The sequence below is a fragment of the Harpia harpyja genome, chromosome 13 (genome assembly GCF_026419915.1).
Source record: "Harpia harpyja isolate bHarHar1 chromosome 13, bHarHar1 primary haplotype, whole genome shotgun sequence".
Lineage (NCBI taxonomy): Eukaryota > Metazoa > Chordata > Aves > Accipitriformes > Accipitridae > Harpia > Harpia harpyja.
Window position 1 is genome coordinate 25,507,668 of NC_068952.1, and position 24,754 is coordinate 25,532,421.

Genomic DNA, 24,754 nt, shown 5'->3' on the forward strand with positions numbered 1-24,754 from the left:
AGAAATTTAGTTGCTCTCTATGCTTTCTTTTCTTCTTGCAGAGGCAGTTGATCTCAAACCAAGTAAAAGCTGATTAACAGAGAAAAATATTTGCATTCATGCTGTTCACAACTTTTTCTTTCTCCTAATTACTTCTTAATTTTTAATCCTTTTTAATCAGAAGGAAAATGTGCCAAACATCACCCTGGGCTGAATGTTTAGTAATGGAAACTACCCAGGTCAAAGCTGCAGAGGTGGAAGAGGGGAAGGCAGGACACAAAGATGATTTTGGCTGGGGATCTAGCAGAGAGGGATAAAAAAAATAGTGGGAAGGAGAACTCCAGGCTGGTGAGAAAGACTGAGTGTATGAGAAGGCTGGATGTGGCCTTGAAGGTTTTGTGACAAGAAAACCAGGAAAAGATGGCAAGGATCCCAGACAGCCACTGGTAGAGACTAAGGCTCCCAGGACAGAGACAAAAAAGAGGCATGAGCACTAAGAATGACTAAATAAAGTGAATAAGCTTGAGAAAAGGAGGCAGGGACAGCAAAAAAGATGGGGACAGCTTAGAAGAGTTGGGGCCAGTCAAATAAATCCTCATCTGAAGTACACCGAAGTATCTGTTTTGGTAGTCTGATTGGCACTATTACTTACGTATGCATCTTGAGAGGGTAGGATCTGGCACAAATCCCATTTTGCAGGTACATCTGTAGCTGCCCATGGTATTCAAGCACTCACCATTAGGGCATACCCCCTGTAACTGACACTCATTGATATCTGTGAGAAAATTGAAAATAATCAGATTCTTCTTCAGAAATTATCTTTTTTTAAATATGTGCAGGAGAACTGTTACGAGTTAACACTCCAATCAACACTTTTCCCCATACTGACAACTTTTGATTTATAAGCTTTTAAAACACTGCTGAGAACATAACAGAAAAAAAATTACATTTATACATCATTCTTAAGTACTCTGAATTAAAAAACAAATACACTTTGACTGGCTTATCAAACTCTCTTTTCCTCCGTAGATGATTGCTTGCACGGTCAAACACGATTCACAAGAATATTCATGGAGACAAGTTTTAAGTGACTTAGTATATTTTATACAGGATAGAACACTGCTTGACACATTTAATACAGTTTTTATTAGTATTTGTATTCAGTAACGCCTGAAGCTTCATTGTGCTGGAAGAAGCACAATGCAAAAATACCATCTCTAGCCTAAAGACTGTACCCCATCTTAATAGCAAGAATATGCTTCAGGAAGCACAGAACACATGTGATGTGGGGCGAAAAGGATTGTATCCATGGGAACACAACTTTGTAATAATTAACAACTGCTTTGATAAAGTTTGCTGTCACTAGGCTACTTGCATCAGTGTCCCTTTCAGGGTGTCACTGAATTATTCTCCCATGCCCCAAGCATTGGGCCTCAGACCTTTATCACACTTGGGGTTGTATTTATAATTCACTTACTCTTAGAATAGGACCTGTCCAACAATCTGGATACCATCTGTAACTAAGTCAGCCAAACTAGGATTTTATTTCAGGAGGCAGTAACAATGTAGCTTGCACTGATAATCAAAACCTTAAAATAATAAAAAGAAATAATTAAATACCCCACCCTAACCTATAATTCTCTCCATCATAAGTTGTCATGTCTCTTTCAGAAAAATAGAGACAGCACATTGATATAGACCTACTTTAAAGTGTTCATGCACATTATTCCTACATAAGATTTTCCCTCCCTTTCCCTAAGCTAGGGAAAAATGCCTACCTTGCTGGGTAAACAAGCTTCAAGTGGAAGTCAGATATTCCAGCTAGCTCCTTGAAAATCAGGTATTAGCGATAATTTTATCTAAAATATATAATATTTATTACCTTTCCTCTTAGTTTTTATAAAACTTTCACCATTTTATTTGATCTCATTGTATGTTGCTCCTGATTCAACACAACCAATGAGGGTAAGAAGTTGAATATGTGAAATATAACAGATGTGCTGGAGTTTGCTTTTGGAAACCTACAGAAAGAATGTTTTATTTTCCTACCTTTTCTTAATTTTTCTCCACAAGTTTGGCTGCCTGTCCCAGTACACAGGAGCACAAGACTTAAGCTCAGAGTACAGCAGGCTCTAGCAGTTGCCATATCAGCTGTGATTTTTTCCAAATATTCAGTGTTGAGCTTATCCCTCAGCTCTTCCAATGCTATACCTAATCTAGTACCTTGACACCACCTGGATCAACTTCACCTCTATGGACTTAGCCACATGTGACAAAGGGTGATAATTTCTATCCTAGAACTTTGGATAAAATGTGATGGAAACCACATGAATTACAAAGGATCAGCTCTGCCTCAAAGGAATTTTCAAGTGAAATTCTCAGACTACATGACTTTCTGACCTCAGAGGAAGAGGACTATTTAAAAAGGAGGATGGTATAAGAAAAGAGCACAAAAACCTGCTGAAATGTTCTCCTACAGCAGTCTACCTTTTGACCCATCCAATCTTTGAGCAGGAAGATGTCCCATATAAGTGCAGGAATATCTTATTTAAGGATTGCACTAACACAGAATATTTAGTAAGCTAGACTTGTTCTGATGCACTTGGTGAAATTTTTTTAGACAGTTTCTTCAGTTGCTTAGTCTGACTACATTCTTTGTTTTGCCCTGAAGTCTCAAAATATGATTGAAGGCATCTACAGAGTGCCAACTGATCCCAAAAGGACGATCATCGTTGCTTCAATACCGTTATCTTTTGTGACTATTGTGAGGAATGAACTTGAATCTTAACAGCTAGCAAACTAAAGACATTACTGAAACATCCCTAAATAGAAACATATCGATGCTGTTGCAAAGTTGTCGGTAGGAAAGGACATACTGCTAACCCTCCACTTTCAAACATCGGGCACGACAAGGAACATAACGGAAGAGAAGACTATGAAATACCTAGAAGCTAATAGAAAGCAAATACTGAAACACTCAAGAACCCACTATTGAATTTTCTACTTGTTGGCAATTTGGGTTGTCGGATCAGTCCTCAAATACTAAACCATGGAACAATTCTACTTGCTTTGATGAAGCACTGACTCTGTCATTGGAAACAAGTTAGAGGAAGAGACAGTACGCTTTACTCCGAATACAGGAAAAATCTCAATATCCAGATTAATTTCAAAACAAAAATCCTCAATGCAATTACACAAATTACAGACACACATGTGCAGAAAGCACATATAGATTTTGGAGGAAGAGGAAAAGCAAAGGAGAAATTAAGAGATGGAAGAAAGAGAATAAAAAAAATAAAAATTAAGATACATATTTTTAACAAAGACTGTGCTCTTTTATTGTAAGCTAACTTTTGTTTTTTATCGTTTAATATTAGTTACTCATTGGTGTTGACATTGGCACATATAGTGAAAATAATTGCTCACTGTCTACATTGTAATAGCCGGACATCTTTAAACAACTTTCTCCCTTTACAAGTTCGAAGTATACATTTTTATTTATAGGAAAATTAACCTATACTGCTGGGGAAAAAAATGGAAAATATCTCCCAGAGGACATACATAACATACCACTTTCTCTTGTCGCTTTTTCTGGAATATATCCAGAATATATCCATGTAGAATTAGCAGAAACGCTTTGTCTAGTGAAGACAGCATTTAAATTTTAAATCAGCGAAAAAGACAACTTATTTTAAATATTAATTTGACTTTGATTTTATAGTTCTTATTTTCAAGGAAAGACCAAGTCTTGTTTGTTAACCATTAAAATACATTGTTATTTGCTTATATGTCACCTTTTTGAAAAATTTGGCACTTTTCCTTCCTATCTAGGAGAATAACTCTACCATTCTACATGTATTTAAGCAAGGTAAGTAATTATACAGCTTAACATAAGACCATTCATACTTTCAATGTTTAAAATGATTAATGATGCATTTTTCATCTAGTAGATGATGATTTTACTCATTGTTTGCATCAAGCTTCATTTTAAGGAAGGTTAAAAATCTATATATGGATAAATTTTATTATGCGAATACTGAAAGTATATAGGCATGTAAAAAACAAAAAGTAAAATCCTGCAGAGTTAGATCAGAAGAGGAAAAAAACATTTATGAAACCTGCTTTCTAACTTGAATTTAATCATTTTATTCACAACACTACTATTATCTGTACTACTCAATTGAACCATATCTTTTAAGTTTGTAAAACTCTATCTGTATGTTGTAGAAGGTACAAATGGTGTCTATTATAATTCTCAAGCAGTTTTTTAACTTTGAATAACAGCTACTGAACTGAAATGCATATATATATATACACACATATTGACAGTGAAATGAAAAAAAAAAATTCTGTTCTGCAGAAGGGGGTACAAAAATCTGGCTTTGCACTTAAATTCTAGTCACAGGTTACAGACTTCAACTAGCTGAGTGACCTTGAACACTTAGTAGCAAAACTGCTAGTTGGATTTTATAAGGAAAAATTTTTTAACAGCTTATATTTAAGTCTTTATACAGATAAACTGTAATTGTGAAATCTAAAGTCAATTGAAGTTGTCATGTCACTGCTGAGAAAAACTAGCATAGGAATGTATCTGTTATCGGCGATACTGGGAAAATCCTGTTTTAGAGTTTTGCCTACTAATAGTGAAGGTTCATGGCATTATTTACTGAAGTAGCTAATTTGCAGGTAGATGGGATCTGTGCCTGAAGGACTGCACCCCGTGGAAGGGACCCACGTTGGAGCAGTTTGTGAAGAACTGTAGCCCATGGGAAGGACTCACGTTGGAGAAGTTTGTGGAGGACTGCCTCCCATGGGAGGGACCCCACGCTGGAGTAGGGGAAGTGAGGAGTCCTCCCCGAGGAGGAAGGAGTGGCAGAGACAACATGTGGCGAACTGACCCCAACCCCCATTCCCGGTCCCCCTATGCTACCAGGGGGAGGAGGTTGAGAAAATCAGGAGTAAAGTTGAGCCTGGGATGAAAGGTAGGGGGGAGTGTTAAGATTTGGGTTTATTTCTTATTATCTTACTTGATTGAACTGGTAATAAATTAAATTAATTTTCCCCAAGTTGAGTCTGTTTTGCCCGTGATGGTAATTGGTGAGTGATCTCTCCCTGTCCTTATCTCGGCCCACAAGCCTTTCATTATATTTTCTCTCCCCTGTCCAGCTGAGGAAGGGAGTGATAACGCAGCTTTGGTAGGCACCTGGCATCCAGCCAGGGTCAACCCACCACACGTATATTCCTCTTGCTGAATTTGTCAGTTTTTAAAGTTAACTTTACTGTGCATGTTCTGATGCTTCAGCATAACTTAATTATAGTGTATTTTTAGTGCCTCTTTTCCAAGTCATGTCTTCTCAATGAGCTCATAGAATTACTGAGCTGATGCTCTATGCTGAATTACACAAGCCTATCTAGGGATTCAACAGAAACAAGCCACAAGTTGATAAAAAAAACCACCTTCAAATTTTCAAAAGAAATATACATACATACATGTAAGAACAGTGTTTATTTAACAACTTTGGGTAAAAAAAAACCCCAACAACCAACCCTTCCAGATTCACTACCTACTTCACTTTATTTCAGACTGTGGTAAAAGGCCACCTACTCAAAATATTTCCTACCACCTGCCAGCCTGCCCAGCTGTGCAAATTGCACTGGAATCAACTTGTTCAGGCAGTTGGAAAAGAAATCTGATTCAAGATTTACAGACTCTTTTTTTCTTTTTCGCCCTCTATTTCTTGTATATGAACACAAAAAATATTTCAGTTTTAAATTAGTATAGCAATAATAATTAATTTGCTCCATTGTAAAAACTAGAGAAAAAGCTACTTTGAAGTAATCTGAATAATCTTTTGTTGTGCAGAAGTACGAACTGATGATATGCTTGTAGAGTGATTTGATTAAACCTCTTCATATACACAGAGGAAATATTTTAAGGGACTATGTAGCAGTCCTATAAAACCATAAATATGTAAATAAAGCTTTCTAAAGACCAACTAAATATTAAATTTTCAAGGAAAACAGAGTAATGAAGTTCCACTGGTAAAAAGCCCCTGTGTTAGCAATACAGAAAAAAAAGGTTAAGCAAGGAGCTTTTCCACACAGCACCTTGCATGGCTCCACAGCAAACTCTCATAGTAGGTGCTGTTATTTATGATTTATAAAGAACTGGTAAATAAAGCCTTGATTTTGTAATAGATGGTGCTTTATAAATGTGAATGACTTGACCCTTCTCAATGGTAATAAACTGGTGTAACCCCACCGGTATGAAAGAAGCATCATCATTCTGCACTGGCTCACAGCCTGACCCTTTGCTGTTACTCTTTAGTATTATACATGCCAAATATATGCAACTGGTCCTTGACACATTGTGCTCCTAGATTTGGTATTCTGTCTCCATGAAATTTTGACAAGAAATGAAAGCTTTACCCTTACTTTGGATTTGTTGAGATGGCAGTGGAAACCAAATGCCATCCCAGAGGCCCTGTTGGTGACTCGGCTCTCACAAGTTCATCCAAATGCACAGAAGCTTTGCCATAACCAGGGTCTTGACAGTGGTGCTTCAGTACTATACAGATGAGACTGCTGTGTCTCAGCTCCTCCTATGCCCTCTTCTAAGCACACAGCTTGATATATGGTGAGGTCAGCTACCACACTCTCCTCCAGAGCCACCTCAGTGCTCCCAGCTTCGAACAACTCAGACACTGTAACCAAACCGCTGCTAAACTATCCCACAATCTTTCCCACTAAGGAGGACTTAAAACAAGCTCTCTTAAAAACAACAACAGTTCGTGTTTGATATCTTCCCACAGATTTTTATAGGTCTGCTGGGTGTCAGGTCAACCTGCTCTCAGAAAATGCAATGTGTTAATGACTCACTGCCACTGAATTTCCTGGGGAAAAAACAAGCTAAACCAACCATTTCCTAGGTGAATGCTTGTCTGCTCATGTGAAGAGTGTGACTACGAACAAAGTAATCTTCCTGACAAAAAAAACCCAACCCAACCCTCCAAAACCAAACAGAAGTGAAGGAGGAAGATGGGAACAACATTAAGATGGTATTCATTTAAATGAGAAAGCACATGCTAACATTAAACTTGTTATAAACCATGATAATTGTAATATAGTTTCACTAAGTCCAAAACCATCTTCAAAGAACTTTACATATATTAATTAGTAGATAGAAGATGGAAATGAATGGATAGCTCAGATATCAAAATAAAAATTTACTTTACTCATGGCTTTTTCTCCTTGTTTTCTGAGAACGTTCATGAAGAAATTTTACTTGGATTTTTGTCCAGGGTAAGGCAGTCTTCAAGGTTTTACATTAGAAGTACCCCAAAACACCACTGTGTTTTGAAAGCACGTTACCAGAATCTTGTTCCACAAATAGTTAAAAGAATCAGATGAAGAACTGACCTCAGTTTTGACTCATGACCACACACACACACCTGCAGTTGCATGGGCTGAATGTCACAATACTAAATTAAATTTCATTAAGTCTAAGTGCAGTCAACAGTTAATACAACAACCTATTTTCTTCTAATAACTGTGATTTAGGGAAGGACTGAATAGTCCAGAAGAAATAAAAAACCAGAAAACTTCTGAAAAACAACTTAACCCTTATTTGTTACTTTTCTCTAAACAGTTCTCCTTGCTTAAAGATCGATCCAAAACCCCAGTGGCTTTTCAACATCTCAATCTATATTATGATTTTTCACTTAAGTATTGATTTACTTGTTCAGCTCTCTTACATGCATTGCACACTGGGGAATTGTGATGACTTAAAAAGAAATACATGAATCGAAACTTTAAAAGGCAAAAAGTTAGATATGGGATCAAATTCTGTTCTAAGCTACTTAAATTTAAGTGACAAAGCATTTATACACCTAATGAAAGGTTTCCCTCTGGCTAATGTAGAGGTATTTGTGTACAGAAGGGTACAATGTAGCAGAATCTTTTTCTCTCTCCACTGTATGACAATGCATGGAAGAACTCTGTGCTGGAGGGGAGGACATGCTGCAGAAAGTATTACCTTCCAATGTTCTGCTTTCATTCTCCAATTCTATTATAGCTTTTAAAAATAGATTAAAACAGTCTTTGGGGCTGCATTAGCTGCTGTTCAACACTACTTTAATTTTCTGCTGGAAACCTACATGCAATGTTCTCCTACCTTTCCTTGAGCAATGTCATGCCTAATTCAATCACATTCAGGAAGTGAATCATTTCAGCTTTATTTCAGGATTAATAATGCCATAACGTAGCCTGAGTATCCTTTCTCCAAGGATAACAAACTATGCCAAGTGTAAACATCCAATCCTAGGAAAATTTCTGTGCCTACTTATAACAAGAACTGTACCTGTCACTTACTGATGAAAGAATATGCTTTGCTTGGTTACTGTGAAACATGCTGAGTGATTTACTGCATCATAAAGCTACTGTAACCTCCTTTAATTTACCCATTTACTGAAATACTTTACTAGATTCCTCAGCAAGCAAATATGAAAATGCTTCACAGCCTACTGGTCTTCTACACATTCACAGGCCAACACAACCTGAAGAGCTTTGATACCCACTATAGCCAAGCAAAGTGTTGCAGAAAGACTAGCTGATCAGCAGAGAGCTGTTCTGCTATAGACCAGCCTACAAAAGCCGATGGTTGGAATATCAGCTCTGTAGTGTTTCCCTTTGGCAGCCTCCAGCTGGAAGAGTATTTGGGAAGAGAAGTTCACTGTGTTTTGTCTGTGTTAACCATTATAACAGCTCTTCAGACCACCCAGGCCCAGCTGGCCTAATGCAGAATTGCAGGAAACACTTAACGTGGTGTAAAGCTGTCTTCTCTGCCTTCAGCCTTGTAGCTCATTTGGACACATGCAGCAAGTCCACTCTCTACCCTTTTCAGATAGTGAGTGAGGCCCATATTTGGTCACAGACATACTGGAATTTGAAACATTCCTATAAAATGAAATTCATTCTTTCATCTCCATGCTTAATGCACTGAATTTATGCTCATCAGAATCATCACTGCTTGGAGTATTTAACCACATTTAAACATTTAACTTAAAAATAAAATTCTAGAACTGGACATACATGTTTATTAATGTGTTCTGGTCAAAGCTGCAATCTGCTGACAGTATGTTATTTAAATCTATCCATTTTAAAAGAAAATATTTTTGCTCAAGAAAAACAGTCTGTGAGTTCAAAAAAGTCAGGGGTCACTACAAGAATTTTGAACAATGCAAATGTAAACAAAAATAGTCTTTAATTTGTTTTTTGAAAGAAATCATTGCTACCATTCATGGAAAGAGTGCAGCCAAATTTCTTTTCAGGAGCACTGATAACTTTGAAATGATAGTGTCAACTACCAAAATTGGATCAGGGCTTGGTTTTTTTACTATATTATGTTGAAGTAACTAAAAGACAATTAAATTATTCATAAACAAGACTGAAGAACACTAAGAAGTGATTTAGTATTAATTAAAATAATAATCCCGCTTTTGAAACAATGGATCTCATTTCTATACAATGCATTTTCTATTTTACGTTTGGTAGGCGATTTTTGATAACATGAATAAATCTGTCTCAAAAGACAATAAATTCAGATTTCCAAAGTCATATTACATGCATAAACAGAAGAAAACAACTTATAATTTCACAATTTTTAGACAACACATGACACAGATGACAAGGCATAAAAACAAAATATGCAACAGCTGCCAGCTAGGAAAGTCATGATATCCAGAAGGTTCTTACGAAAATTGGACCAAGAAAGGCAACTTGTAGGAGCAGAAAGCCTAGTCAGACCACCACAGCCCCAGTAGCTGCACTGAAAGATTCAGAATAAACTTGTGGCTAGAAAGTACTGCAGCCCATCTCATCTCCTCTGTCCCAAATGCCTGATGCTGGAGGACACAAGCAATCTCAACATCAGCAGCCCACAGCTGGTTCCAGGCCTAAGCACCATGGAAATGTAAATTTCTGAAGGAGGACTTCTGCACTGAACTCTGAAATCAGATTTTTATGCTTTTCAAAAACTGACTAACTTTGTTTAAATGACTAAGTAATAAAACCGAATGGAAAATATTTATCTCCTTTTGATGCAAAGCGAGCAACTTGTATTTCAATAAGAACCACACATACTTAAGACACTTTGCTGCATTTAAGCAAAGCAAGCCTTCTAGATCAATTATATTCTAATTAGAATTTCTCAAAGTACTGGGCAACTTCTTAATTAGAAATGACCTAGTGGTCAGTCATTAAATGTTATTTAGTAATATCTGCCTTACAAATGTTTTCATGGAGAAAGTGCTTTAATATGCACAATTTCTCATGTTTCAAATTAAGACTGGAATATATAATTTACCTCATCTGTGAAAATTTGACTCATTCTGGTAGGTATACGCTAGGCTTCACTGGGAGTGCCATCTGACTGAATGATCTCCAAACTGGCTCAATATGCAGGTATCATTTTTTATTTTCTTTATGAAAATCAATTACAACTGTACCTACTAACATCACTGAAAATACTGTTCCAACTGTTTCTGCTATAGCTGTATTGTTAACCCCTATTAATATCCTCAGTTCTAAGAAAAATATAATATCCAGATTTTACTGCCTCCATTAGAGTTGACTGTTTCAATAATAACCTGATTAGTGAGAACAACAAGGTTTGGTTGCTAATGAAACTATTGCAATATATATATTTTTTAAAATTATAGAAAAAACCAGTTGCTTATTCTAAGAAATGACCCACTGATTTCTGTGAGCTAACAGAGTAGCAGCAGGATAAATCAATCCAACTCATTTTGTGCTTCTGCGTGGAATTTACTGGAACACAAGTTTGCAGAGCCACACTTTTCAAACACATCATCAATGTCCAAACAGCAACCCAGCCCAGTTTCTGGACATATATTTATTTCTCAGTATGATCATCATAAAAGAACTTCTTTGAAAGAAGGTTGTTAACTTAGTAGCTAAGTAACATAAAATAGCATTTCTTATGAAGCGAAGCTCTTATATTACAAAAAAATAATTATATATACAACATGCAGAGAAAACAAATTTATTACTGTATTTTAGGGACAAATGTAGGAGGGCAGAATATACCTTCAAAATTTATTTTAAATCATGATGAAGCCAAGGGAAAAAGGCTTGAAGTCCCCAGAGCACATGATTACAGAATTTGATCCATCAACATACAAGTACTAGTTTCTGCAAACTCATATACATTTGTTTTTAAGCATATGGGGACTTTTCAAGAACTTCCATGCACAACTTTTTACTTCATTGAAAAACAACAAGTGTTCAGGTATTTTTCCAGTTCTTCAAGATAAGATTTTTGAAGTGTTTTATTGGGAATATGTTAGTTTCCTGAAAAATGAATCCAACCTTTTCACCAGCTGTTTTTTTCATTCTACTTCAGTTTTCCAAGAAAACCATTAGCAGAAGGAGGAAACAGTAAGTATAATTCTAAACAGGGAACCAGAAATTAGCATTGCATGTGGATTCTGACAAAGAAGTTGCAACCCTGATAAGCTGTATTTTGGCTTTAATGATAGCCTTAGGGCATCCATGTGTGTACATGTAATAAATCACCCCATTGAAAAGATAATTACTGAGGGGGAAAAAAGCTTTCTTGATAGCAATTACACTAAACTGTTCGAATTAGCATACCCACAGATGGTTCTTTGTTGTCCTACATACACATTAGAGAGAAGAATGTTTCATTACATTAGTTCACTCACTTGAAAAAAGAATCAGGATCTGGTTATTAATCACACTAATACTACAAAGGCTTTGTCAACTAAGGAGGCTTTTGACTGAAAAAACAATGCAAAACAAAAAGTTAATTAGGCTTTTAAGCCTGAGTTTTCAAAGGCAGTGAAAGTTGGATGATATCTAGGTGAAAACAGCAATCCGTTTTAGCAGCAGGCAGGGATTCAGAAATATATCCCCATTACTATTTGGTCTGGCAATGCTGGCCCTTTCTGAGCATGGACACAGCATGCACACCCTTTCAGCAAGGAATAATCTAATTAAAATGTATACTGGCATACAGACACGCTGTGCCACTCCCTTCCAATTTAACTGTAAGCATTGTTACATGAATATGAATACTCCTCTGCCAGCAGCTTAAACAGTTTTCACAGATAATGCTGTTGCTTTGCTCTGTGCTTGTGATGTGGCCAGCTGTTTCTTCATTAGCCCTCTCCTCTTCTCTTCTGGAAAAGCACATCTGCTTCAGATAAACACAAAACAGGACACTTTTGCCTGACCCATTGAGAAGCACATGCTAATGACCATTTCAGGACTGAAATGCACCCTGCCAGCAGCTTTCACATATGAAGCTAGCTTTCCTGATGACTGTTCAAACAGAGGTCAAAATCCTGACCCTCTGAAGGAAAATGGTAATCTTGTTACTTACTGCAATAGGACTAAATTTCATCCTGGCTTTGTTTCATGGGTATCCTTCTCCCAGTTCCTTCCTTATTTGTACCTCCTTTTTGGAATGTGTTGGTGAGCAAATTACAGAGAAGCCACCCAAGCCTCCATAAGACAGTAAGGGGAACCTGCAGGAGTTGCCACCTCTGTCCTCTCCAGAAAGTTAAGAGTTGTCCCCATCCTCAATGCATCAACAGCCTATTTCCTGGTGGGATAATCTTGACTCCCATTGTCTGATTAAACTCTGGGTTGTAAGTTTCCATGCACCAACTCCAAGTTATATTTAGAGTCTACAGCTTGCTCTCTTCTGGGATAATGATAGCAGTAATAAAACAAACTATTTAAAGGCTCATATTTCTTGCAGTATTAGTTATGTAGTACAAAAATTTGTCAGAGGAAAAACTATCAAAACCCAGTACAACAAACAATGACTAGCCTACCAGGTACGGATCTATTTCTGCACACTACCATGGCAGGACTTAGCTCCCTCTTATGCTCCTACCCAGAGTCATATGTTCTCCCTCTCTATCAACCTGTCACTGTTCAGAAAACAACTTCCTGGCCTACTTCTGGCAACCTTTACAAGCACCAGACCATTTTTTAACTGTCTGTAGCCCCTGATTAAGGACCTTAGTTTCCATGAAATAAGGTTTCCCAACACCTAGGTACAACCCCTTCAAACAAAGTGAATGCCCTAATCACCTTTAAATGCCTGCTGGGTTGCTGCTGTCTAGGAAACCATTGTGTATACACCAGGGTTTGCGCACAACTACTGGAGATATCAAAAGCTCCTGTCTCTCCTGGACCACATTCAGAGGGATGCACAATGGTACTAATGCATCATGGCATCTTCCAGACACTTTCTGTGCTCTAAGTTAGAAATCCTCTCTTTTGCAGACTCTGAAAAACCTCATAACTAATATGCAGAATGAGACAATCTCTTTCAAAATGACTGGAAACATCTTGCTGAAATACACACACCACCTGCATGTTTAATTTGAAACATGAAAAGGAGGCCCATCTACGCCTTACACTCACCTCCTTCACCTTTTCACTTTGCAGTCCTCATCAGTAAGTTGCCATCAACATCTCCCCATCCCTTTTATTTATTAAGAAGACTCTACAGTCTTTCACTTCAGATCAGGGAACAAGCTTTTGAGATGCAATTTGCAGCTCTCCTCCATTTAGTTTTTTACTATTTTGATCCAACCCAATTTTCTCTCACAATCCTCCAAATGCCCCTACCCTGCAAACTGGTAAACCACTAGGTAGAGAATTGAGCAGCAGACAGGCTAAAGTGGCTGTACTTTCCGACAGCAGCTCACACCTCCCTCAGCAGTGGAAGCAGCAGGTGTTTGTGTTTAGTGCTCTACAAACTGTATTTTTTTGGTTGGTAAAATAATTTCTTCATGTGCAGCAGCCAGCCATGTTCCTTCATCGATGTGCTAACTGAAAGTTTTCAGTTAAATAAAATTAACTTTATCTCCAAAGTGCCTAAATATTCTTTAACACCAATTACTCTTTCATTTTCTCCTTTTCTCCACCACTGCTACTATTTGTTGGGACCTCTTTCACCCTTGCAGTGTCAACAATGACTAACAAACTTAACCACAGGTCAGTGTCAGACTCACTTGAACTCATTCCTCCCTTCCTTCCCACATCTCTCTCCAGAGCACCACTGCATGATTGCTCACATCTTCTCAGAGCTCCTTTTTCTTGTTTACTTGAGCTGTGCCAAGCAAGTCAGACAAGCAATTAAGCTCTTTCCTACATCCTCATCTGGCACTTCTGTTCAATACTCCAAGATGCACAGCAAGAACGAGCATATGTCTATGTTGATCTGTTCAGCTTCGTCAGATAAAGACACCATAGGACAGCAGAATCTAAAAGCCCCAAGCCTTTCTGTGCAGCTGCATGACCATGCAGATCCCACAGCCCTGTAGGTTTTGATAATTTCTATGCTTACAGCCAAGAGATAGAGGGCATAATCTTGGAGTAACACAACTTACGCAGTGTCTAACTCCATACATCCTCACCTGCACTATGCACATTCTTGAAGTACATGGGTCACCGCTTTACATGGCAGCCAGGTATGCATCATTTTTCATTTCTACTTGCCAGTGACATTATCTGGCTGTTCTCAGTAGTGTTGTGTCTAACCTCTTAAGTCCAGAAGAATTGTTCTCTGAGTACTCAATACTTTCATGATTATAGAAATTATTCACTATTGCTAGTTTAATCTGACTTAACCAAGTAAGTCTGCAGGTTCACTGTTTAGCAAAAGAACAGACAGAACAATGTATTTCTACTGAAAAACAAAGTAAATGAATCCTTACGAAGTCATCTTTATTCATCATCAAAGAAAATGAGAGTATACATAAATGTTTTAGAAGTTTTTTTTGCCCCAGAGCAAAATAACACTCTAAGGAGTTGCCAATATTTCGAAAGAGTTCAAAGTAGCCTCAACATTTTTTCCCAAATACAATGCAGTGGACTGGATTCATTCATCAAAGTCATAAATATCAAAGAATCTGTCACAGAAAACTGGTACTCAAAATAAATACCATCAATTGTGGGCACTACCGTACCTTGACAAAATGTAGCATTGATCCTCTTGTAGCCTTGTGGGCATTCCATCATAGGACTGTATCCATGGTAAGCTGAAGAAAAAAATGATGTCAGTTAAATACTGCTGATTTATATGCTTATTTAGAGAACCTGACAGCCAAATTATTATGTAACCATTAAAAAAAAATCATTGTAAGTTTTTATGATGTATGGTTAAGCATAAAAGGTCAAGAAATTAAAATTAAAGGTTGTACATGTAACCTTAATTCCATCTCTTTCCAGAGGTATACCACTCAAGTCTTCAGCTATGCAGTCAAATTTGTATGTTTTCCAAAAAAGAAGTCTTTGAAATCGGGACATTATCTTTCATCCTAGTTGTTCTCAAATATTCAAATAATTACTTTCCCAAACCAGCTACAAATATCATGTTGGGAAAAGATAAAGTTGAAGATTCATAATGGAAACTCAGTGGTTTTAAAACTGAAAGCAGCTTTAGAAAGCAGAAGTATCTTCAATGTTAAGCAAAATTCTCGGGTACCATTTCTCCTGCCATACTGAATTAAAAAAAAAATTTGAAATACAGAAGAAATGGATGCAAACAAACTTTTAAAACAAGGCAGAAACAAGAAAAAGGCACATTTGTGATTTACCTAACAAAGTTGCTGAATTTTGAAAGACTGTGTCACTTATTGGCTGATCAGTTTAAACCGTCAAGGACACAACACCACTGCAAAATACAGACTGAATTCTATTTTGCCAAAATAGGAAGTGTTCAGTTAACTAGCTTTTATTTTTATTTATTGTTTCTTTCCTCCACTTAAGGTTGCCTTTGAGACTACAGCAAACTGTTTATTGATTCTTAAACTGTTATAACATCATAAATGAGAGCAGTAACTTCTTTGTATGGTTATGCAATAAGAGCTAACCTCTTGGCAAAGCCCAGTAATTTATTAAACATATAGGACTAAACTTTTGGCACTATGATCAAACAAGTGCCTTTAATAAGAGTCAAGAGAGTTTTTCATAATTTGAATGCTACAATAGAGATACCTTACATTTGGTCAGATCTTTTGTTTTCCTTTAAAAGTGTTCTAAATGTTCAGCAGGTCAAAAAAAAAAAAAAAAGATTATCAAACACATTACTTTCCATCTTTACTGTATATAAACTGTCAAGTAAGACAGAACAACTGAGTGAGATAATATTTTCAACTGGCTTCACTTCACATATAATGCCTGAATTGCACACTTATCCCTGCAGCTTATTTTAAAACTGGAAACTCATTGACTATAAGGGTGTGGGGGAAATTATTTTCATTAGTTCTAAAGCTTTTCCTATCTTTGGAAAAATTTAAGTGATGATCTCGAGTAGCAGTTTTTGGAGTGAGATAGTTTTATTTCAAATTGCTGTGAACTATTTAAAATAATTGCTTAATTAGAACACTAAGATTCTCCTTAGAGATTGCTTAAAGTGATAAAATGGTTAAACACAAAAATAGTACGGGTCAAGATAGAGCAACAATGTTCTTACAGTTTTGAATACATACTTTTCCATCTTTGCATTGACTACAACCATTTTAACACAAACTAAAATTTGAAAATTTTGTGTCTTAGCATGAAGTGGCAGCTACACATTTATTGTCAAGGCAGCTCCAATCTTTTCACAATGTTAGTATTAAAAACAGTTGAAATTTAAGGTGAGATTTTCAAAAGCACAATGGATTAGCCTATTCCTGTTCCCCAAAAATGTCAGTGAAACTCCTAACATTCATGTTGGCACAGTCAGATTCATAATTGCTCTGATTATGTCCTAACTTGTCTGTTTGCCATTACAGACCTGATTCAATTCACACTAAAACCAAGAGAATCTTTCTTCTTGTGGGCAGGAATGGTACCCTGCAGTACAACCTGGTGCAGGAAAACAGAGAAAGAGCAGAGCTCTTCCAGTTGTAGATGGAGACCAGCCCATAAGCTATGCCAGGCCTTTTCCAGTGCTGCAACGCATTTTCCCTTCCAGAGTGACTCAGCTGCTCTAGAACGTGCAGTGGTGGAATAAGGTCAGAGATTTTAACCTCTCCCTCCCTCCTCATCCTCCTACTCCCACATTGAACAGGAAACAGTGGCTTACTAGCAGCTGTTTTCTTCCTTTGACAAAGAGCAGCAACGTAAGCTGGTCTCAGTAAAGAAGCTTGTTCAGTGATGGCTAGTGATCCATGTGGGAGCTGGGTGGAGTCCTACGTTACTTACCCTTTACTCACTTAGACAACCTGTTTGTAATTATTAACTGTAAGCAAGAAGCCTGAACAATCATAACATTCCCCACATAACACAGAAATGCACTCTGTCTTAAAAGTCATCTTCTATAGAAGCCCTCAAAAATGGAGATCTGCTCCAAAATTTCTTTTCATTTCCAGTAATACTGAATAACCTGTAAACTTACATGGGACATGGGAGCTGTCTCAGGCCAAAGCACTTGACTTTGCAACCAGACAGAAGCCCTGACTGAGCACTGGCTATTACCCAAAATACGTAAGTACATCTTTACGAAGTGACAAAGCCCTATTTAAGTCCATGGGAACAAGACACACACAAACTTATGTACATCCTTAAGTAGTTGGCTGAAGAGAGAAGAAAAGCGCTTGCTAATGAGACGGAAGTATATACTTAAATATTTTGCTGAAGTGGGTTTTGCAGAAGATCACGTTAAGTGCGACCTGATTACATATTGTTACAAAACCAGGTCAATCTTAAACAAAGTTTGCGAAGCATAAAACCATAAAAGCAAAAGGAAGTCTGGTTGCTTCCAAAAAGTCTACGATAAAAATGGTAATACCAATTTAGTGAAGTAACAGAACAGGTCAAAATTACATGTGACTAATGTGGGACTAGCTTTGCCTGCTGAGACACTACCATGGACACCACTGAACTGATAACTTACTAATAATTTGACTCAAGTTTTTCCATCCAATATCATATATATAAAATATATATATAAAAAAACATATACATGCATGCTCTTTTTACCACTGAGATATTCTCGTTATTGTAAAAAAAAACCCAACAAAAACTTGATGAAATATAAATCCTTAAGCAGCCACTCCACACCTTCCTTAAATCTTATCATAAATTTACATTTATCTTTGGAAATTGTTTGCTCTACAAAAGCATGACACTTTGATACTGACATGAGGCTTATTTTGACACCTATGCCCAAAGGACACTTAGGCCCAGATGCGAAACAGATTTGAAAGTTCAAGTTGTGTGCCTAAGTTCAAACCGAACATCTATAAAACTCTAAGATGCTGTAAGATCACAAATTCCTGCAACACTCTAAATTTATCACCTTAAGTTCTTCGAAATCTGAAAATTCACCATTTGTACCCATGCAGAATTGCCATAAGTCATGGCATGATTGAACAGCATCATGCTTAACTCATTCCTAAATCAAATCTAGACTAAGAAAATACATATACCTCTACCAAAGCTTCCTGACGGATTCAGTGAATGTTCTTGAAGCATACACCTACCAAATCATACTCTTGATATAATGTAGTGGTAGACGCCACTGTATTTTAACCTGGAGAAAACGGACAGTGCCCTCATCTCCTCCTCCCTTCTTAAAACACTAATGTACAGTGGGAGCTCCCGAGAAAGATGAGAAATGTATCCCATTATGTCTAGGAGACACAAACCCTTACTTTCCGGGAATGCTTTAATCGCAAGGACAGGATTATTCCAAGTGGCAACATTCTCTGTCTCCTCTTGAAATCATACAGTTACATTCAAAAACACAATTCCAGATTGAGCCAGCAAGCAGGAGTGAGCATGACTCATACCATAAGTAATTAAGGACACTGGGAAAGAGACCGGGCTCCCAGGACTGTTCCAAGAATTGTTTCTACATTTTATGGGTTAGGGTATCTCCTCATAGGTATAAAATGTAGATTAGAAATTCTTCTGGCAGATAAAGGAACTGTGAATTGTCCCATCTTGAGCAAGTGTGCTAGCCATTAAGCTTTATTATAAAAGGACAGTGCTCATCTCATCAGCATTTAAAAGAAATTATTCTTACTCAGTGCTTTGAAAAAAGGGTGGTGGACTTCCCTGCAGGAGAGGTTTTAGGGTGAGTTCAGGCACTTCTCTGTACCCAGCTAGGAAACATCTGGGGACCAGGATTTTAGACATGGTTTGTCCCAGTGTCCCAATGTTGTCCTTTGTGGATTCCAGGCTGAGACGACCAGTGTTTTACCTGAGCTATGAAGAACTAGCAAACGGGCTTCCTTTCAAACCAGGAACCAAAAATTTGTATTAGTAGTTCCAACCAGGTTTTGTTTGAAGCACGTTTCAGACTTTTGTGATTTTTCTCATGTCACACCTACATCCGCTAAGCAACATTCCAGATGCCCACATGCTTCTGATGAACAAGACTTTCAGTTGTAGTTAAGTGTTGACGCAGAAGTCTCGGACACTGCACACAATCAATATGATCAAGCAGATGCCACTTTATTGCCAAAATAGCTCGGTTTATATGTTCGTTCCAGTTACCATTCACGCATAAGCAAATTAGAGATTGGTTAGTATGTGTTGTCCACGCGCCTAGTTACACCTAATGATTGGTTATATCAACACTGTACACGCGCATAAACATAAGGCATAATTGGTTGTATTAACTAAAACATGCGAAACTTGTCTCAGTCTCATTGGTCAAGATAAGCTGCCGAATTGAGGTTCTTTGTGCCAAGTTCCCTTTATCGTGGAATGCGCACCTGTGTTCTTCTAATTGGTATCTTTCTTTTTTTTGTCTTCTTGTTTATTCTGTTCAAGGCCTTCTAAAGGCGTCTGAAATGCTCTTACTACCGTTAGCTAAATATGTGTCCACAAGCAAAGCGTCCTTGAAGCCTGCTGCCTACAAAACATCCTTGGCTCACAAATTGATCAATTCCATCGAGTCTGGATTGTTCACTATGTGCCCATTACTTTCCAAGTATCCCACGGTTAAGTTGTTCTTTGGAGAAAGCTATAAAATCAGGCAACATTTCACAATTCATACACCAATACAGAATGCACATCTCTGTTAGAAACTGTATTTATGTGCTAAAGGATACCAAAGTCTTTTATTAACTATCGCCCTCAAAGACTCCAAGGAGGCTCTCTTTTGAAAGCACATCAGAAGATAAACATACTCCAAAACACAAAATTTAAATGCTTCATAAACTAGCAGATCAGACTGAGTCAGCATAAATTTATATCAGACTCTCCTGTGGAAGGAGGTGTCAGAGAATTAGGAGTAACAGCAGGTTTTTTGCTGGAATTGTATTTACATCCACATTAAGACTTGCGGACATAAATATGCTTCCAAAAATATCAAATACTGAACACGTTTCCAGTGTTGCTATTGGTACAAGTAACAGAGGCCTAGAAGACCTAGATAAGAATGACTGCAACTCCCTGCACTGTTTTTGGCCCACTAAATGCAGATCCATTCCATCTACAGAACAGAGATCACATGATCTTTTCTCATCTTTCATTTAGTGATGAAAATATGACATGAAGAGAAATATTACTATTCCTGTGCAACAAGAATGTAATTCACAAAAAGTTTAAAAGACTAGCTTCACCTATCATGCAAATAATTTGAAAATTCTTTCCATTATAATACGATGTCAAATCATAACAAAATGGTGAAGAAAGTCTTTGTCATTGCCTAATTGTGGAGGAAGATATTTCAAAAACAGAGCAAAAAAATGTAACTGACAATTTAGAGCCTAGAAAACTTTGGCTCCGAATTTGAAAGTTCATCTGCAGTCCCAAGAGGTCACTGCATTCTCTCCAAGCAGTAACTGGCGCCTCTATAATTTAACATTTCAGTGCAAACTTTTAAAAAAACAAATCCAGCTGGAAGAGGCAAGATGATTCAATGTCATTATCCTTCCTGCATTGAGAAAACACAACAATGCATCACTGACTTAAAGGAGGAGGAAGGGGAAAAAACCCAACAACATTAACTTTGCTGGCTGCACTGAGTGCCTGCATATTGTAACTCTGCTGGCATGCAGAATTCCAGTTTCTGCAACCTGTCCCTAATCAAACCATAACATATTCTTTCTATTATGTTCCTTTTTTTCTTTTTTTTCTTTTTTTTTTTTTTCAAAAAAGGAAAAATACTACTTCATGGAAAAAAAAGCCATAAAGTGATCCAGAGAATAACAACAAAATAGCACTTACACGGCTTCTTGGGACATTTCTGGCATTTGTTAAAACCCCAGGAAGTACCCACGGTTCCACAGCAGTCTTCTTGCTTGGAAAGGCCAGGAAGTGCTTTGCCACACTGGAATAGTCAGGTAAAGAATACTCTAGTTAGTGATACTATATGATGCTCACTTCTAGTACAATGTTCTTTTTCAGTCATCTTGGGTCAACTTCTTGCTGAGACACTGAAGATTCACTGGAGCTCTTAGCTGAACTTAAATAGTGTCTATGCATTGCAATGGCTCTCTACACAGGCATGAGTAAATTAGGTGACATTGTTATCTTTCCCTGTGTAAACCTGAAAAGTAGGAGAAAGAAACAGAAGAGAACAGTATGTCATAGGAATGAGTGAGTATATTTCCAAGGTAGTAACTGGCCATCGGCACCTATTCCCTACATTCTTCGTCATAAAAACATGCTCATCCACTTTTTCAAAAGCTGTATAAATTATCTCAAATACCTTTCTAATTACTCTGTTAGAGAAAGACAAAAAGTATGACTGATTTCTATAGTTATTTCCTATTAAAAAGCCTCAATTTCCTGCCAACTTATGTTTAATGTTTATGATGACCACTTACTGAAAATTGCCAAGTTATGACAGATTCTGCTGCCCAGATACTGAAGATGGTAACACAGATAAGATGATTGAGGCCAAAGTTAGTGAAGTCTGTGTTATTCCAAACAAGTGTCTCTTTCCCCATTGAAATATTTAAATTAATCTTGCAATAATTTCTGAGGTCAATATTCCTCCCCCCAACCCCCCAATCAAGAATATACTTACCATGCTTTTTATTAATAAGAATACTAATTTTCAGAAGCTTACAAGGTACTAGTTATGTTCTTGACTTTTGCAATTTTCTTCCATTTTGCATGGTAAAGAAAGCTTAAATGTATTTCTGAGATGCAGACAGTAAAAACATACATCTAAACCTGTCAATTAGGTATAAAATGGAAGTGCATAAAGCACAAGAGAAGTGCACAACAGCTGCACTTAGTAACACTTTCAAAGCAAATGCTGATATAAATAGGCACTGCAGCAAACAATCCAAATGTGCCGAAGTGTGAATCCTCAATACGGAGTGAATAGACCTTCCCTAATCTAACTTTCCCTCCTGAAAGCATATAAACCTCTGACCCAAATGCTCACTGCTGCTTAGCTTTCAGCTCAAGATAGCTGGCTCATCCTGTGGCCCAGGCTGTGGCCTTGTGGTTGCTGTCACGTTGGCTGGTAACCCAGTCACTCCGCAGTGGGGATGCATGCTGAATGCACAGGCACTGACGGCTTCCTCCAATCTTTCCAAAGTTTTTCCAGTGTGCTCTTAATCATACTGACACACATGAGTCAATGTTGTTTCTGAAGTACAGAGTTACTCTGTGTAGCTTCACAGTGTGACTGCTAACAGGATAGCAGGCTACCCCACAATGTCAGGGCTCTGACTCATCAGAGGGTCACCTCTTTGCACGGGGAGGGCTGGCAAGGCATCATCCCAGACATCTTCTCTACCCCTTTTTCACAGATACTTCTGTCGTGGTTTAACCCCAGCCAGCAACTAAATACCACGCAGCCGCTCACTCACTCCCCCCCCACCCAGTGGGATGGGGGAGAAAATCGGGAAAAGAAGCAAAACCCGTGGGTTGAGATAAGAACAGTTTAATAGAACAGAAAAGAAGAAACTAATAATGATAATGATAACACTAATAAAATGACAACAGCAATAATGAAAGGATTGGAATGTACAAATGATGTGCAGTGCAATTGCTCACCACCCGCCGACCGACACCCAGCTAGTCCCCCGAGCGGCGAATCCCTGCCCCCACTTCCCAGTTCCTATACTAGATGGGACGTCACATGGTATGGAATACCCTGTTGGCCAGTTTGGGTCAGGTGCCCTGGCTGTGTCCTGTGCCAACTTCTTGTGCCCCTCCAGCTTTCTCGCTGGCTGGGCATGAGAAGCTGAAAAATCCTTGACATTAGTCTAAACACTACTGAGCAACAACTGAAAACACCCGTGTTATCAACATTCTTCACATACTGAACTCAAAACATAGCACTATACCAGCTACTAGGAAGACAGTTAACTCTATCCCAGCTGAAACTAGGACAACTTCCCAGGTGCCTCCTGAAATATCTCAGCAACAAATTAAAAGCAGCACCAGTTCACCATTTAAACATCAAACTGTAATGTGCAACCTGCGGCAGCTCAGCACTTGCTGCATGCGAAGCTTAGACGTCTGTCAAGGGATGTGTGAGCAGCCGGGAGCATCCTCTGCCCCAGCAAAAGCCAGCCTCCCTTGTGAAATGGAGCTCTTAGCACCAGGGCAACTTAGTAAAGTTACAGTGCGCCTCTGCACATCATCCCTATATGGGGTAGCACCACTTGGGCTTTGAGCCTCATTTTAGGGTGACACATGAACAACATAAAGAAGAGTGGCCAAACAGTTTAAAAGAGACTGCTCAGTTATTGTGCAACTTTAGGAGTCTATTTTCACACTACCGTCTGCAGAGGGTCTTGTGACAAATTTTCCCATGTTCCAAGGGGTGAGAAACAGTCCTTGCCTGTATGGTATTTGGCTGTGTTAAAACAGTAAATTATCTAAGCAAGTCCCACCTTTCAGATGCAGGCCCAGGCTTACACTATGTGAACATGTGTCTTTCAGTCTGTCTTGCACTCCCCTGGCTGGGGCACTGGCAGGATTAGTACGAGATTGACCATTCCTGATTGGTCAGTCAGAGTCCACTGAGTTCTGTTTCCAGGAGCAACTCTTGGCCTGGTACTTCACAAAGGCCATCAAGATGCACAAACAGGGAATTCTGCACAACTCCCTCTGCTGCAGCAGCTCAGCTGTTTTCAAAACTGGAATTAGCTCTTTCAACTGCCTCTAGCTAGATGATATACAGATCTTGCTGCAGTTCCCAGAAGCTCAAAAATCTTTCAACTAGAGAGTACATATGTCTCCTCCAAGTGGTTGCCCTAAAACCTTAGAGAATTCATGTTACGTCTTCACACAATGCTGGTTTCTCAACCCGCATCCCAGGTGAACATGCTCTGGGAAGGACCATTTTACTTTATAATCACAGCTATTCAGTTTTACTTTATAATTACAGCTGCTCAATTCCTTTCCTAGAGCTGGGACTGCTTCTTCAAAGACGGAGAAGCCACTTACTAAAGTTGCCTACTGTGGCTGTTGTGGAGAGTCAGTTAAACCAATTTGCACTTGACTCTTCTCCCTGCCTTGTGCCTCAGTTTTACTACTCTCCTCTCTTCAAAAAGAATTGAGAGGAATCAAGGCTGGTGCTGCACCTCCCCTTATGATCTCAGAAATGGAGCATTTGGGCAGCGAGGCCACATTACCTAACACCCAGTGTTCCTCTGCAAGGTCACAAGCCTCAAGGACACATCCCAGAAGCTCGTGTGTGTCAAGGCAAGACTCCACTAATGTGAGAGCCAACGTGCCATCATGAACTGGCCCTTTTTTTTTTTTTCCCCCCCCAGAATAGGTGTCATTTAACAGTAGTAAA

The 24,754-nt window shown here is 38.2% G+C and overlaps 1 protein-coding gene across 9 annotated transcripts in view; it reads right to left on the bottom strand.

Moving 5' to 3' along the window:
* LTBP1 (latent transforming growth factor beta binding protein 1) overlaps positions 1–24,754 on the bottom strand; it is a 205,406-nt gene that overhangs the window by 75,311 nt on the left and 105,341 nt on the right. For all 9 annotated transcript variants that reach the window (XM_052806077.1, XM_052806078.1, XM_052806075.1 and 6 more), the window contains 3 exons: positions 21,211–21,313; positions 15,009–15,080; positions 632–754 (listed from right to left, as the gene is read on the bottom strand). In XM_052806077.1, coding sequence (XP_052662037.1) covers positions 632–754; positions 15,009–15,080; positions 21,211–21,313 — 298 coding nt within the window. The remainder of the gene's footprint in view (positions 1–631; positions 755–15,008; positions 15,081–21,210; positions 21,314–24,754) is intronic.